Raw genomic sequence first — 15,136 nt, forward strand, 5'->3', positions numbered from 1 at the left:
CAAGTGTATGATTACAATTACATTTATTTTGTAATTAAATTACGTAATTTAGTTACATGTAACTAGTTACTCCACAACACTGTACATATATACATGAATACATACATAATATATACATTATAGACAATATGCACACACAGCAGCATCATAATACTGGGTGTTGTCACTGGCCTTCGACATCCCCAACTCCTCTGTGCATGACATTGTGCCCAGAATGAGCAGGGCAGTCTTCAGGATTTTGAGACGGCTGATTGCTTTCCCCACCACAGATGACAGTGGGAGCAGGTTTTGCCCAGCTGTCTGGGTCTCCAACTTTCCATGTGGTAGTTGGAACAATATATGGCTGTCACATCCAAAGTGAACCACCAGCAAATGAACTGAGCCCTGCCTTTGTGCCAGATGTCGTTGCGTGCTGTGCTCCACAACCTCTGTCTTCAGAACAGGGACATTGTTGATCCAGAAGTTGCAAGGATCATGACGATGACCAACCTGAATCCTGAAACACAAAGCTAGTGCAGGAGAGAATGTGTGGGACAATCTGGCCACAGGTGTGTCCACACCAGACAACTGTGTGCCAGGTCTTCAAGTGCATGATTACCTGTAAGACAATTTAACAGGTTAAGACTGCAAATCAGTTCATGTTCTTCTCATAATGCTATTGTTTAAGCTAGTGTAAGATAGTTAGTGTAAGAAAGAAATGGCATATTTTTTTCCAGCATCTCAATGTCCTCAATCAGAGCATGCAAGGACACAATGTTCACATACTGAACGCACAAGATAAGGTGCACGCATTCATGATGCAAAAATGATCCCTGTGGGAAAGCAAACTGCAAGAGGGAATAACAGAAATTTTTCCGCTCTACAACCAGGAGTGCATCTCCTCCACTGCTGACAACATCATGGCCATAATTCAGACTCACCTGTTACATCTTCAGGGCTATTTTAAACAGTATTTCCCTGATTTGAACAACAAACACCTGGACTTTGTTAGGAACCCATTTGCACCAGGGGTTGGCACTCATATTGATCTAGCAGCCCAGGAGCAACTGATTGACTTGACAAATGACGGTGGGATGAAAACAAGGTTCCCATGTCTTCCTCTATCAGAATTTTGGATGTCTGTGAGAGAGGACCCTACCCTGTGTTGTCAAAGAAGGCAATAAAATGTATTTTACCTTTTGCCACAACTTATTTGTGTGAAGCTGGATTTTCAGCACTGAAAGTACTTCAGTATAATTACAGTCTGGAGGTTGAAAATGGCGTGCGCCTGACTCTCACTAAAATGAAACCATGCTATGACAAACTATGTAGAAGCCACCAAGCTCATCCATTCCGTTAGGAGTTTTTGAATCAGTGAATGATTCAAACTGGTTTGATTGTTTGTAATGCAAGTGCTGCCCTTCAGGTTTAACTTGGCACACTGTAATAGAAGGTACCCTGTTCAGTTAATGAAAATATTTAGCAATATTCCAGAAATATGAAAAAACAAAACAAAGCAAAAAAAAAGAGGAAAAACTACAGAATCTACAAATATTGTCCTTTGGGTTTAACCTTTTATGTGTCTTAATTAAAAAAGGTACCCAGTTCAATGTAAATTTAGCAGTTTTCCAGAAGTACAGAACAGAACAGAGAGACTACAATTGTTGTCCTTCAGGTTTAACTTTTCATCTACCAGTGCCTTATTTATAAAAGGTACCCTGTTCAGTTAATGTAAATATTTAGCCTTTTTTTTCTTTTCTTTTCTTTTCTTTTCTTTTCTTTTCTTTTCTTTTCTTTTCTTTTCTTTTCTTTTCTTTTCTTTTCTTTTAAAAGAAATACAGGAAACAGGAAATTGTGAATTGTGAGAATCATTTTTGTCTATAGTGAGTTGCCAAATAATAAAATTATTTATTAAAACAATAGCTTTTCACATGCCTATTTATTGAAATATGAATTGCAATATGTCTTTACATTATACAGAATTTTTGTTTACATGTTTATACTTAACATACATAGTTGCCTTTATATTTTAGACAAAGGGGTCCCCTGCAAGGAATCATCATATTTGGGGTCCCTGGGATTAAAAAGTTTGAAAACCCCTGGTATAGTCTATCTCTTTGGTTCCCAATTTAGGACTCACCAGTCACAGCTCCAGTGCAGATGCCACACAGACGTTGAGCAGTGTGAACGAGGTGAAGAGTGAACCCCTCCAGGCAAATGGAGCATCTACTCACAGTCACAGTCTACTCACAGATCATCTCGACTCCAAAGGCTCTAAAGTTACAATCACCCACAACACAGACAGAAATGGCTCATTGAAGCAACAACAGGACTGCCAGGGTCTTGACAGGCCAACAAAAAAGTGCCGGACAGAAACGGATTCACTGGCCCAGGTTGAGATAGACTCTTCCAGGGTAAAAGTAGACTGAACAAGACCAAAAGTCAGGTCAAAATCAGAAAACGGGATGATGGGACAGCGCTGTGACACCTCTCACCTCATCCACCCTAAATCCAAAGCTAAGCTGCTCCCAAAATACCACCCTCCAAACCTAACTACAGTTGATTAATGCGCCTTTTTCATAAAACCATTTTAAAGAGAAATGTATATTCTATATGTAATGGAATTTGTCTGCTATTTTTTTACCAACAAGATATTTATATTTTTTTATTGAGACATTTTGACAATAGGTGAAAATGCTATTTAAGCCATTATGCGTAATACACAAGGATAAATGTTGGTGAGCATGTGTCTCCAGGCACATCAAATTGTGTTTTGATTTATATTATATACTAATGGTTCAGTGCTCAGCTTGTTTGTGTTGGAGGCATACTGCAAGCTCCCGACAGATGTAGTAAAAATAAATATGCCAATGGAATCTCCCCTCCAAATCTTTGTTTTTATAAAGTGTCCAGAAATAGGTTCGCTAGCTGTATGTTTCTATTAACTGAATGAATCTCATAGCAGAAATGTCCAGGTCATATGGCACATTATTATTATTATTATGATTTTTTTTTTTTTTAAGTGTAAAGAAAATGAAGCCTATTTTTGGGCGCATTATTTAGCATACTGCAGGGCGTCTTATATTTTACATTTGATGTGTTTTTTAGTTATTCTCATGATTCTCGTTCAGTTCTCATAGGTTACTTTCAGTAATGCATGATATTAGACTTTGCCGATATCTGATATTTTCGAATCATTTTGGCTAATAATTGATGCCAGTACCGATATATATTTCCCTTTTGTTTTGAAACAACACCAAGTCTCTTCTGTGAGGAAACTATAAACAAACTAATTTTAATTCTGGGGCCCATTCTTCGTATGTCGCTTATTACATCTGAGATGATTTGAAAGATTCCAGATCTTCTAATCCTGATAACTGATCTCTGGCTAATTTGGTTCTTCAAACGTATTTGCATATTAGATTAAAATATCTGGATTAAGTTGTCTAAGATTACTGCGAGTTCTCGTGTTCCCCGAAAAGGGCAGCTGTATCTATACTCGAAACCACAATCAGCAATGCAGCGATTGGCTTGCGACAAGACAGCAACGTAATGACATCATATCATTAAAAGAGACACTTGACCAAAAACTTGACAAATTTCTGGACCTTTATAAGGAAACAGCCAAGCGAACAAAACTACATAAATGTTATAATAGATAAATGAAATGTGCACTCTTTTTAATTTAATTGTAATTTTTTTTACATGATTTCCAATTATTTATATCCATGACTTCTAGTATTTGTACAGGCTTTACATTTTTCATTTTTATGTTGTAATTAGCAATTCATTTAATTTTTTTATTTGAAGCAGATTTCTTATGTGATAGAATTAAAGTTTCTTAGAGATCAAGTTATCTGCATCTCCTGCGTTCCATCAAGCCACTCCCATGATAGCTGTCACCACTCAAATTAATGCACAGCTCAGATTAACTGTATAGCATGTGTGTAAGACTCCAATACAATTATAAAGTAATTATTTCATCACTAATAAATCTTTTAATGAGTATAACTGGGTGTGTCTATAGTATTATATATTATATATCAATTCTGCTTAAAAAGATGCAATCTAATTCTGTTTACATGAAATAAGCCTGGTCCTGAGCAGGTTTAAGCTTACGGACCTGTTGCTATAACAGCAAGTCCGGGATGATCTTTGAAGAACCAAATGATCCAAGATCAAGCGAAATAGTCAACAATCAAATCCAGCTAACTGAGTTAGTGACGTATGAAGAACGGGCCCCTGGTTAGTTTTGAGCAAAAACAGTCTCTGCTGTTTTTTTTTTTTGTTTTGTTTTTTTTTTTTTCATACAGATGCAGTTAAATCTTAACACAGTGGTTCCCAACCCTGGTCCTGGAGGCACCCCAACACTGAACATTTTGCATGTCTCCTTTCTCTGACACCAATTTCAGGGGTGCTTCTCAATATAGTTTTCTCACTCCTCCGTCCTCCATCCTATGACCTGGAAACCGATCGATCAGTCATCTTGTAGGACATCTCAATTCTCTAATTGCACCGCTAGGATTGAGGAGGCTTCCTGAGGAGTCATGAGTGAGGATACACAGGTGTATCCTATGTGGAAGTTTTTTTTTGGTGAAAAACGGTGACACACATATAAATTCTCCTCCCCCTTCACATATGCCGTAATAATTTACATTAATATTTTACCTTTGCGATTTAAGTAAAAACCATACATGTCATATATTTCAACAATCTTTCTTTATTAATATTTATTATGAATGCCTTAAAAGAACACTCCACTTTTTTGAAAATAGGCTCATTTTACAACTCCCCTAGAGTTAAACAGTTGAGTTTTACCTTTTTTGAATCCATTCAGCCGATCTCCGGGTCTGGCGGTAGCACTTTTAGCTTATTTTAGCATAGATCATTGAATCGGATTAGACCATTAGCATCTCGCTCAAAAATGACCAAAGAGTTTTGATAATTTTCCTATTTAAAGCTTGACCCTGTACTTACATCGAGTACTAAGACCGACAGAAAATGAAACATTTCTTGGCCGATATGGCTAGGAACTATACTCTCATTCCGGCGTAATAATCAAGGAACTTTGCTGCCCTACCATGGGTGCAGCAGACGCAATGATATTACGCAGCGCCTGAAAGTAATCCCCAGGCGCAATGATATTACGCAGCGCCTGAAAGTAGTCCCATGCACCCATGTTACGGCAGCAAAGCTCCTTGATTATTACGTCAGAATGAGAGTATAGTTCCTAGCCATATCGGCCCAGAAAATTGCAACTTTTCATTTTCCGTCTGTCTTAGTACACGATGAGTCGAGTTTTAAATGGTCATTTTAGAGCGATATGCTAATGGTCTAATCCGATTCAATTATCTATGCTAAACTAAGCTAAAAGTGCTACCGCCAGACCCGGAGATCGGCTGAATGGATTCAAAAATGGTCAAACTCAACTTTTTAACTCTAGGGTAGTTGTCAAATGAGCCTATTTTCAAAAAAGTGGAGTGTTCCTTTAAATAATGAATTTTAACAGCATAAGGGCAGATCCCTTTAGCGCAGCTGATGATGATTTTAAGTGACGCTTGAGTCACTCCAGTGTTCATCCTTTGATTCCTCCATCTTCATTTACTTTCCTTGCATCCTTCCCTCATATTCTAAGGGGGTGGAGCTAAGACGTGAGGAAAGGAAACGAGGATGCACAAATAAGAAATGAGAAGCACCCCAGGTGTTGGAGTCTCTACTAATGAGCTGATGACCTGAATCAGGTGTGTTTAATTAAGGAGACATGCAAAACATGCAGTGTTGGGTTGCCTCCGGGACCAGAGTTGGGAACCACTGCCTTAACATTTTATTTGTAGATTCAACATTTATAGATCAGGGGTGTCAAACTCAATTCCTAGAGGGCCGGAGCCCTGCAGAGTTTAGCGTCAACCCTAATTAAACACACCCGATCCAACTAATCAGGTCCTTCAGACTTATTTGAAAACTACATGGTTTGTGTGTTGGAGCAGGGTTGGAACTAAACTCTGCAGGGCTGCGGCCCTCCAGGAACAGAGTTTGACACCCGTGATCTAAAGCAAAAGAGCTGTAAAAATAAAAATCTTTTAGGCCTCCTTGTAATTAAGTTTTCCTAATCCATTTGAAAAAACAAAAAATGAATTAATAAATCTGTATAAATTAAATGATTTAATTTACAAATGTCATGTTTATTTTTATTCATGTAATCTATAGCTTCTGGCCTTTAAATAAAAACAGACTCGTGTTTTTATGACATTGATACTGCTTTGTTTATTCAGAAACACTAGTATCTTAAAGTAGGCATGAAATCAAAATCGAAAATTCTTATTTTTTAATGGAATACTGTAGTGTTTATTATAAATAATTTATCCGTGCACTTCATTATTTTTTTTTTATAATTCATGTACCTTTGTAATCTTTAATCAAAAATGTTAACCACCCCTCCCCCTCAAAGCCCTAACCCTAACTCTTCCGGTCACAAGCTATGGCGCAAGGGCGGAGCTAGTGACGTAAAGGGTAAATGCTGGGATAAATGGCAGGGGGAGAAGCTGAAGCTGATGCTTCACTTCATAGAAATAAATGCATTAACCAGTGCTGACATGAGCCATGGGTGAGTACACTACCCTTAAAAATTTAAAGGATATTACCACAACATTACTCTCATCACAGTAATCGCTACTTCCGTTTCATGACGACTTTAATTGTGTATTTTACTTTCATTGTATTACAATTAGGCCAACAGCGCCCCCAAAGTAAATAACACGTTTTATGAGACAGTCATTAGGGCCCGGGGGAGGCTGCTGCTGCACGTGCTAATTACTGTTGACAACTTCCACAATGCATGCATTCTCAGATTAAATGCAGCAATCAAAAACGGTGAATGCTGACATGATCTTATCGCTAGCACCCCAGCAAACATTGGTCCGACGGCAACGTCGTGTCCCTGGCCAAAAATAGTCGCGGTAGGATGACATAAATATGTAACACAGAACATTTCCTAACAATGCATTCAGATACGTTTGTACATGTCTACAGTTCTCTGGGGTTGCATGTATAATTGTTACTTTTACTTTTAGCTATGTGTAGTTCAATATGAAAAAGCATATGTAAAATATATATTTTATGTTCATATTGAACATAAAATATGTTCAATATGAAAAAGCACGTGTAAAAGACGTCAAAATGACGTCTTTTACACGTGCATTTATAGTCTATCATGACCCTCTATGAAATCCTTATGAAATATGCAAAAGCAATTGTATTTACATCTTGTTTAATGACAAATTATATTCACAAAGTGCCGTGTGGTTAGTGATTGTGAAGCCACTGCATTTTAGTCATTATTCGACCCGTTTTCCATACATTGCAAAACATATATTTATATATACATTTATAAAAGTATAAAACAAGGAATCAAAACATAATTTCAGTGTAAGCCATGAATGACAGTCATATGTATACTTGTCACAAAAACTGTGGATATGGATAGGGACATAGTTCAGAGCAATTTTACATGATAGATGAGTGGTGAAGTATAGCCTATAAATGTTCTATATGAATGAATGAATGATGCATTTATATAGCGCATTTATTGTGTATTGTCGTACACCCAAAGCGCTTTACAATCATGTGGGGGTCTCTCCTCAACCACCACCAGTATATATATATATATATTTAGTTAGTTAGTTAATTAGTTAGTTTCCTCCTCTCTCTCATGAAATGGGTAAACTCTGGTCCATACTCCAATACAGTAAGTGGCGATAATGCACCTTTTAACGTTGGCGCTACCCACTATAAAACTGAAGAAGAAGAGGAAGAGAGGAGAACTTGAGGAGGGTGCCTTGTTGCGTTGCGAAAGTTGACAAATTATTGAAAATCTACTGTTGGGTAAGTACATTTTGCATTAATGTGGTTGAGTTTTACTTGTTTGACATGAGGGAACCGAAATAAATGATGTGCACATTGTCAGCTGAAATGTATTTTGAGTTTGGCTAAAATTAGCTAGTAGGCTAAAAGTTAGTTGGGGTAACATAAAGAAACTCTGCTGGCGTGAGTTCGCCAGTATAAACCACCATGGGGTCTCTACATGTAGAAAGAGCTCAAGAATAACGTGCTGAAGTCTGTAAATGAATTTGAACATGAATGTTTTCAGTAACTGCTTTAAAAATATTTTGTAATTTTAGATTTGTTAAACATCTCCTCTGAGTACCAAAGGAAGTGGAGACGACGATGGGCAAGAGTTGATCCCTTAGTGGAATTTCATGATAGCAGCTCTGAATCCGAGGGGTCAGTGGAGCCAGCCTTGGTGGGTGAGGGCAATCCCCTCACGGAGGGATCAACACATGACGAATTACATCTCATACTACAACAGTCGAACAGCATCACTTCTTGAATGTTTTAATAAACAGCTGGGCTGTCACACTTACAGGAGGAAAGAACAGGTATGCCACCAAAATTACTGTGAATGTAGTACAATTCTCATTTGATTTTTATATGATCATTAATGGGTTATGGAAGTAATGTCACCTTCCATGGAAATTTAAGTACTTTAAACACTTCATTCAGCAGGCATGCAAGTTTTGGGTGCAAGATATTGTTTGTTTGCTTTGGTTTCAGATAATAGGGTCCTCCCTCCATTATGTAGATGCATAGGACAAATACATGTTATTGTTATAGCATTTAATAGTAAAATTTTAATAGTAAAATTGGACCGTGAAATGCTCCAAAACTATCACATCCTATGTAATATTTCCAAGAAGGACTATTTACTCAGAGCCTGCTGGATCTCCAAGTAAGACAGAGGCAAAGGCCCACGTCTCATGAAACAATGACAGCTACCTCCAGAAGTATGTCCCTGTTTTTTTAATTTTCACAATGTCCTAATGTTTAAAATTTAACGGAAGTGGTTGCAAAGCTATTTATAAACATCTTAAAAATTCCATAGATAAAATGGTTCTTTATTTCCATTACTTGTTTTACTCTTTTCAACAGTGGATGCACAACATGACACCTTTGTAGGTCAACGTTGATGTCCATTATAGGTGTTATGTTGTGCATAGGTGGTAATGTTTTGAAAACTTTATATCTGAATGTGTACAACTAAGTTGATTTTTTTTTGCCCTGTTACAGGGCAAGGTAAACACAATCCTGTTAATTACAGAACATTTTTTAGAATAAATATATTTTTCCCTGAAATACCAGCTCCAGCATCTAGAAATGTGTGAAGAATATGTTCGGATTTTGAATGTCCAAGTATAGTAGTTATCAATAGGTTAAATGCTTAATGACACTGTATTGATACCCCAAGGGTGCAATTCAGGTCACGACACCATTGTCATTGTAAGTAATACATCAGAACTTCAAGATTTAAGATTATTTGTCACATACACAATTATACAGGGTATAACCAGCAGTGAAATGTAGGTCAGGTCCGCTCCAAGGACAGTGCAATTATATAGAGTACAAATATTAAGAAAAAGAAAAGTAGAAAAAATAAAAGGAATAAAATAAAATAAAAGATAAAAAATATAAATATAAATGTGCAGGTCAGTACAGGTCAGTATGTTGTTGATTTAAATAGTACTAAGAGGAATGTGCAAAAAGTTGTCCAGGGTATTTAAATAGCATAACACCTTAAGTAAGCTTTCAGATGATCATTACCCTTGTCATTGTAGAGGAAGCAGTAAACACTTGGTAGTACAACGACAGGGGCACACCCGATGGCATATTTCAGAACGTAATGCAGTTTTCCAGTTTTTCTCCACAAAGCCAATAAACAGAATTTTTTTTTTTTTGATCATAGAATTTTTATTGTTGCAAATTGCATTTTTACATTTTATATCACCCCACCCACCGTACATAATCTTACCCAGCCCTAACAAACAATCCCCAATTAGTACACAATAACAAAAAAAAAAAAAAAAAAAAAAAAAAAAATGCATATACACTTATACGTACACACACATGGCATAATTAAGAAAAACATAATGATACAATAAGGGGTATACATATATCTCCACTCAATCCACGTCTAAGATTTGTAAATCATTAAAGAATGTGATAAATTGTTGCCATTTATCAAAAAAAGATTCCCAACTTCCTCTGATATTGTACTTTATTGTAATTTTTTCAAGTTTTAGAAAGAATACCAAATCTTTGAGCCAAACTGAAATAGAGGGGGGTTGAGGGGAGGTCCAAGACAACAGAATTCTGCGCCTAGCAAGAAGAGATGCAAAAGCTATGGCGTCAGCCTGTCTCCGGCTTAACGGCTGACACCGAGAAGGAACACCAAAGATTGCAATCAAAGGGCAAACAATTAATTCGACCCCTAGGACATCAGAAAGTATTTTAAAGAAGGAATTCCAAAAGTTTTGCAACTTGGAACAAAATGCAAACATATGACTAAGGTTACATGGTGAAAGTTTACATTTATCACACAAGCCTGAAACATTGGGATATATTTTAGAAAGTTTTGCCTTCGAAAGATGAGCTCTGTGAATCGTTTTAAATTGTATAAAGCTAAGTCTGCACATGAGGTGGTGGTATGTACATTGTCTAATACTCTACTCCAGTAGTCATCCTCAAACTCGAGTTCAAGTTCCTCTTCCCAAGCCCTGATTATTTTAATGTTGTGAGAATTATCCTTTGACAAGATAATTGCATATATCTTAGAGATAATCCCACCCATATGAAGATTCAATTTAAATGCCTCCTCCCATGGAGACTTTGTAGGCAGGGAGGGAAACCCAGAGAACAGAGAGGAGGCACAGTGCCTAATTTGAAAGTATCGAAATAGGTGAGAGGAAGGTAGATTAAATGATAACGATAATTCAGAAAAACTTGCAAACATATTATTAATGAAAAGATCTTCAAAGCATTTCAGACCTTTCTTTTCCCAGAGAGAGAATACGGAATCTGAGAAGGGGGGAAGAAAGAGATGATTTTTATGTATTGGAACCATGGTTGATGCTGAGGTAAATTTGAAATGACGTCGAAATCGAAAGAATGTTTTAAGAGAAGAGCATACTATTGGATTGTCCGTGTAATGTGAAGGGGACATGGGGAGAGAAGAGAACACCATAGCAGGGAGAGATGATGAAATACAAGACTTAGCTTCTAAGTTGCACCATGGTAAAGAGGAGTCCTGTACCCAGAACACCAGCTTCTGAATATTTGCTGCCCAATAATAATACATAAAATTGGGCAGGGAAAGCCCTCCACTTAGTCGATTTTTTTGAAGCAAAATTTTGGAAACTCTAGGAGTTTTACCTGCCCATATAAAAGAGGAGATTAATTTATCTATATTCTTGAAGAAAGATTTGGGTAGAAACAAAGGAATAGCTTGAAAGAGGTAAAGAAATTTGGGGAGAATATTCATTTTTACAGCGTTTATCCTACTTAATGGAGATAATGGAAGAGCCGCCCATCTTAAAAAAGCTGACTTCATGCATGAAACTAACGGTGCACAATTTGCTGCTTTTAAGGCAGAATAAGAAAGGGTAACATTTACACCAAGATACTTGAATTTAGAACTCTCCAAGTGGAAAGGTAAGTCATTCTGTTTTAATTTTTGGCCAGACTGATTTATGGGTAAACATTCACTCTTCTGCAGGTTTAGTTTATATCCAGAAAATTTCCCAAAATCATCTAATAGATGTATTATCTCAGGAATAGATGCAATTGGATCGGTAACGTAGAGTAATAAGTCGTCAGCGTATAAGGCTAATTTATGTTCGATTCCCTTGCGGATTATACCTTGAAAAATAGGAAGTGTTCTAAGCATTATTGAAAGGGGCTCAATGGCTATGGCAAAAAGTAATGGAGATAGGGGGCATTCCTGGCGTGTACCCCGTGATAAGGTAAAATACTCAGAATTAACACTATTAGTAGAAACTGAAGCTTGTGGGTCAACATATAGTAAACGTATCCATGATATCAATCCCTCACCAAAACCAAACTCCTTCAGAGCTCTAAACAGATAAACCCACTCTATCCTATCCTTTTCGGCATCTAACGAAATTATCACCTCAGAGGAAACACTATTTTGTCTTGAGTATAAAATATTAAAAAGAGTACGAATGTTAGAGAATGAATACCGTCCTTTAATGAATCCAGTTTGTTCCTCTGAGATAATACTAGGAAGTACTACCTCTAAACGAGAGGCCAAAATCTTGGCTAAAATCTTAACATCAACATTGAGGAGGCTAATAGGTCTGTATGAGTTACATAATGTTGGGTCCTTCCCATCTTTAGGCAATACAGTTATAGATGCTTGTCTCAGTGTTAGGGGCAATATACCCAGATCTAAAGATTCCTCAAATACAAACAAAAGAAGCGGGGCCAGTTTGACATGAAATTTCTTATAAAATTCGGAAGGCAATCCGTCTGGGCCAGGGGATTTCCTAGATTGTAATGAATTAATTGATTTAGTGATCTCCTCTAAGGTGATGGGTCCATCAAGTTCAGGCACTAAAAGAGGATCAACCCTAGGGAAGTTGATACGCCCAAGAAATTGGTTCATTTCTTCTGAATGGCCAGAAGCTTCAGTCTTATACAGAATAGAGAAAAAGTTTTTAAAAGTTGAGTTAATCTCCACAGAATCTGAGGATAATGCTCCATCAGGCTGTGCAATTTGAGTAACAAATCGAGAAGCTGCTCGATTGCGAAGCTGATGGGCCAGGAGGCGACTGACCTTATCCCCATACTCGTAGTAATTACCACGCGTGCGTAATAAAAGTCTCTCTGCCTCACCTGTGGTTAACAGATTGAATTCTGCCTGCAAATTAAGCCTTTGTTTATGTAGTTCCGGAGTCGGTCTATGAGCGTATTGGTCATCTAAAGCTTGAATACTGTCAGATAACTTTTTAATCCTATTCCTCCGTTCTTTATTAACATAAGCAGAGTAAGAAATTATCTGTCCTCTTAAAAAGGCCTTCAAAGTTTCCCACAGTAAGGAGTAAGAGATTGAATCGGTCTGATTAGTAAGTAGAAAGTCATCGATTGAATTAGAAATATGTTCACAGAATGCTAAATCAGATAGAAGTAAAGAATTGAACCGCCAGGGTGGTCGAAAAGTGTGAAATGGAAATAAAAGAATGTCAAGACTTAGAGGGGCATGGTCTGAAATAACAATGGACAGATATTCAGAGTTTACAATTTGAGGAATTAGAGAATTATTGATAAAAAAATAATCTATACGAGAGAAAGATTGATGGACACATGAGTAAAATGAGTATTACCTCACAGTGGGATTAAAGTGTCTCCATGGGTCAATATAACCGTTCTGAGCCATAAACTCAGAAAAAACCTTTGACATGGCAGAGGGAGCTTTCATAACAGTGCTTGATTTATCCAAATCAGGATCAATAACACAGTTTAAATCTCCCCCAAATATCAAAAGTTGTGTGTTCAAAGCTGGGAACTTTGACAACAAATCCTGAGCAAAGTGAGCATTATCAAAGTTTGGGGCATATACATTTGCTAAAACTACTGGTGTTTGTGAAATTTTCCCCTTCACAATTACATATCGACCATTCATATCAGAAATAACATTGTCAATAGAAAAGTGCACAGTCTTGTTAATCAAAATGGCAACTCCTCTGGACCTGGAATCAAAGTTCGAATGAAAAATGTGTGATGTCCAGCGAGTTTGGAGCCTGCATTGATCCTTAAGACGCAGATGAGTTTCCTGGAGGAATACAACGTCAGGTTTTTGTAGTTTCAAATGTGTCAAAACTTTGGATCTTTTAATGGGGCCATTCAGTCCTTTCACATTCCAACTCAAGAATCTAATTGAGCTTCTGGTATTGTCCATCAGGTTGGGTTAATATAAGAGAGGAGGCCACAAGCAGAAGAAGGAAAAAAATAAATAAATAATAATAATAAAAAAAAAAAATACAGAAAAGAAAAGAAAAATAAAATTTAATTGGGGAAAAACCCACCAACCCCACCCCACCCGGAACATCACTCAATTTCTTCTCTCCATTCCCAAACAATGGAGGCAGAACACCAAAACTCGGGAACCTCCGATGCTCGAAAACTGTATCTATTCCCATTTATGTCGTATGAAGTCACTCCCGAACATATGGAATAACAAAGAACAGTCATTTCAGGCACCATGAAAACATTTATCTAAACTCACTTGGTTAACAGTGATCAATTCTCAGAGTACAACTGCTTATAAAATAGTGTCGTTTTGCATACTTATCTCTACATAATACCTAGGAAGTTGAATACCGTTCGTTAAACCATCGCTGTGCTTCTTTGGGACAGTCAAATTGAAACTTCTCATCGTCGAGGTCAATCATCAGGCGAGCGGGGAATTTAAGAGAGAACCTCACGTTCTTCTCACGCAGGTTGTTTCTCACAGCTGAAAATGCCGCCCTCCTCTTAGCAACGCTGGAGTTGAGATCAGGAAAAATGAAGACCTTACGACTCTGATAGAAGAGCTGGTTCCAATTCCCACGCCGAACAACCTTTTCTTTATCGCCATAGTAATGAAACCGCACGATCATTACTCTGGGCCTTTGATTCTCCCGGTCAGCCGAAGGTGCGGGGCCAATACGGTGTGCTCTATCCAGCAGCGGGGGAGTGGGAAAGATTTCTGACCCGAGCACGTCCTGGAAAAATTGAGACATGAACGTAACCGGATCGCTCCCTTCTGTTCGCTCGGGGATGCCGATGACCCGCAGATTGCAACGCCGAGAGCGCAACTCCAAGTCCTCCACTTTATCGGTGAGTTGCTTGTTAGCCGAAGTCAACTTTAGCACCGTCTGTTCCAGTGCTACAATGCGGTCGCTGTAATCGTTCAAATGCTGATCAAGATAGTCAATGTGCCGTCCTTGTGATTCAATGCTCGATTTAAAACTCTCAAAGGACGCAACAACCGGCGCAAGAGCAGAGTCGATGGTGTCACGGTTCATGAATTCACTGGTTTCTTCATGTCTCGTGTATTGTTGTTCTCTGTGTGTGTGTGTGTGAGTGGGCGTGACCGCTCACTCCAGTCATCAGCGTGCCAGCTGATCTCAATTCCCGCTCCAGCTGCTGCCAATCTACTCACCTATAAAGTCTCACCACACTTTCCTCTCCTTGTCAGATCGTTGTTTGATGTCCTCCAAGTGTGTCCCGCGTTCGTCTGTTTCCTGGTTCCTGGTCGTTGTCTCGT

General features: G+C 37.9%; 1 protein-coding gene and 1 long non-coding RNA gene across 4 annotated transcripts in view; both read left to right on the forward strand.

Annotated features, from left to right (window-relative positions):
• LOC306881625 (mesoderm induction early response protein 1-like) overlaps window positions 1-2,866 on the forward strand; it is a 152,949-nt gene extending 150,083 nt beyond the window's left edge. For all 3 annotated transcript variants that reach the window (XM_079435795.1, XM_079435796.1, XM_079435797.1), the window contains one exon: window positions 2,113-2,866. In XM_079435795.1, coding sequence (XP_079291921.1) covers window positions 2,113-2,408 — 296 coding nt within the window. In that variant the 3' untranslated portion in view covers window positions 2,409-2,866. The remainder of the gene's footprint in view (window positions 1-2,112) is intronic.
• Window positions 1-15,136, forward strand: part of LOC306881630 — a 494,310-nt gene that overhangs the window by 461,394 nt on the left and 17,780 nt on the right. The gene's annotated exons all lie outside the window — the stretch shown is intronic.

This window comes from Barbus barbus (genome assembly GCF_936440315.1).
Source record: "Barbus barbus genome assembly, chromosome: 15".
Lineage (NCBI taxonomy): Eukaryota > Metazoa > Chordata > Actinopteri > Cypriniformes > Cyprinidae > Barbus > Barbus barbus.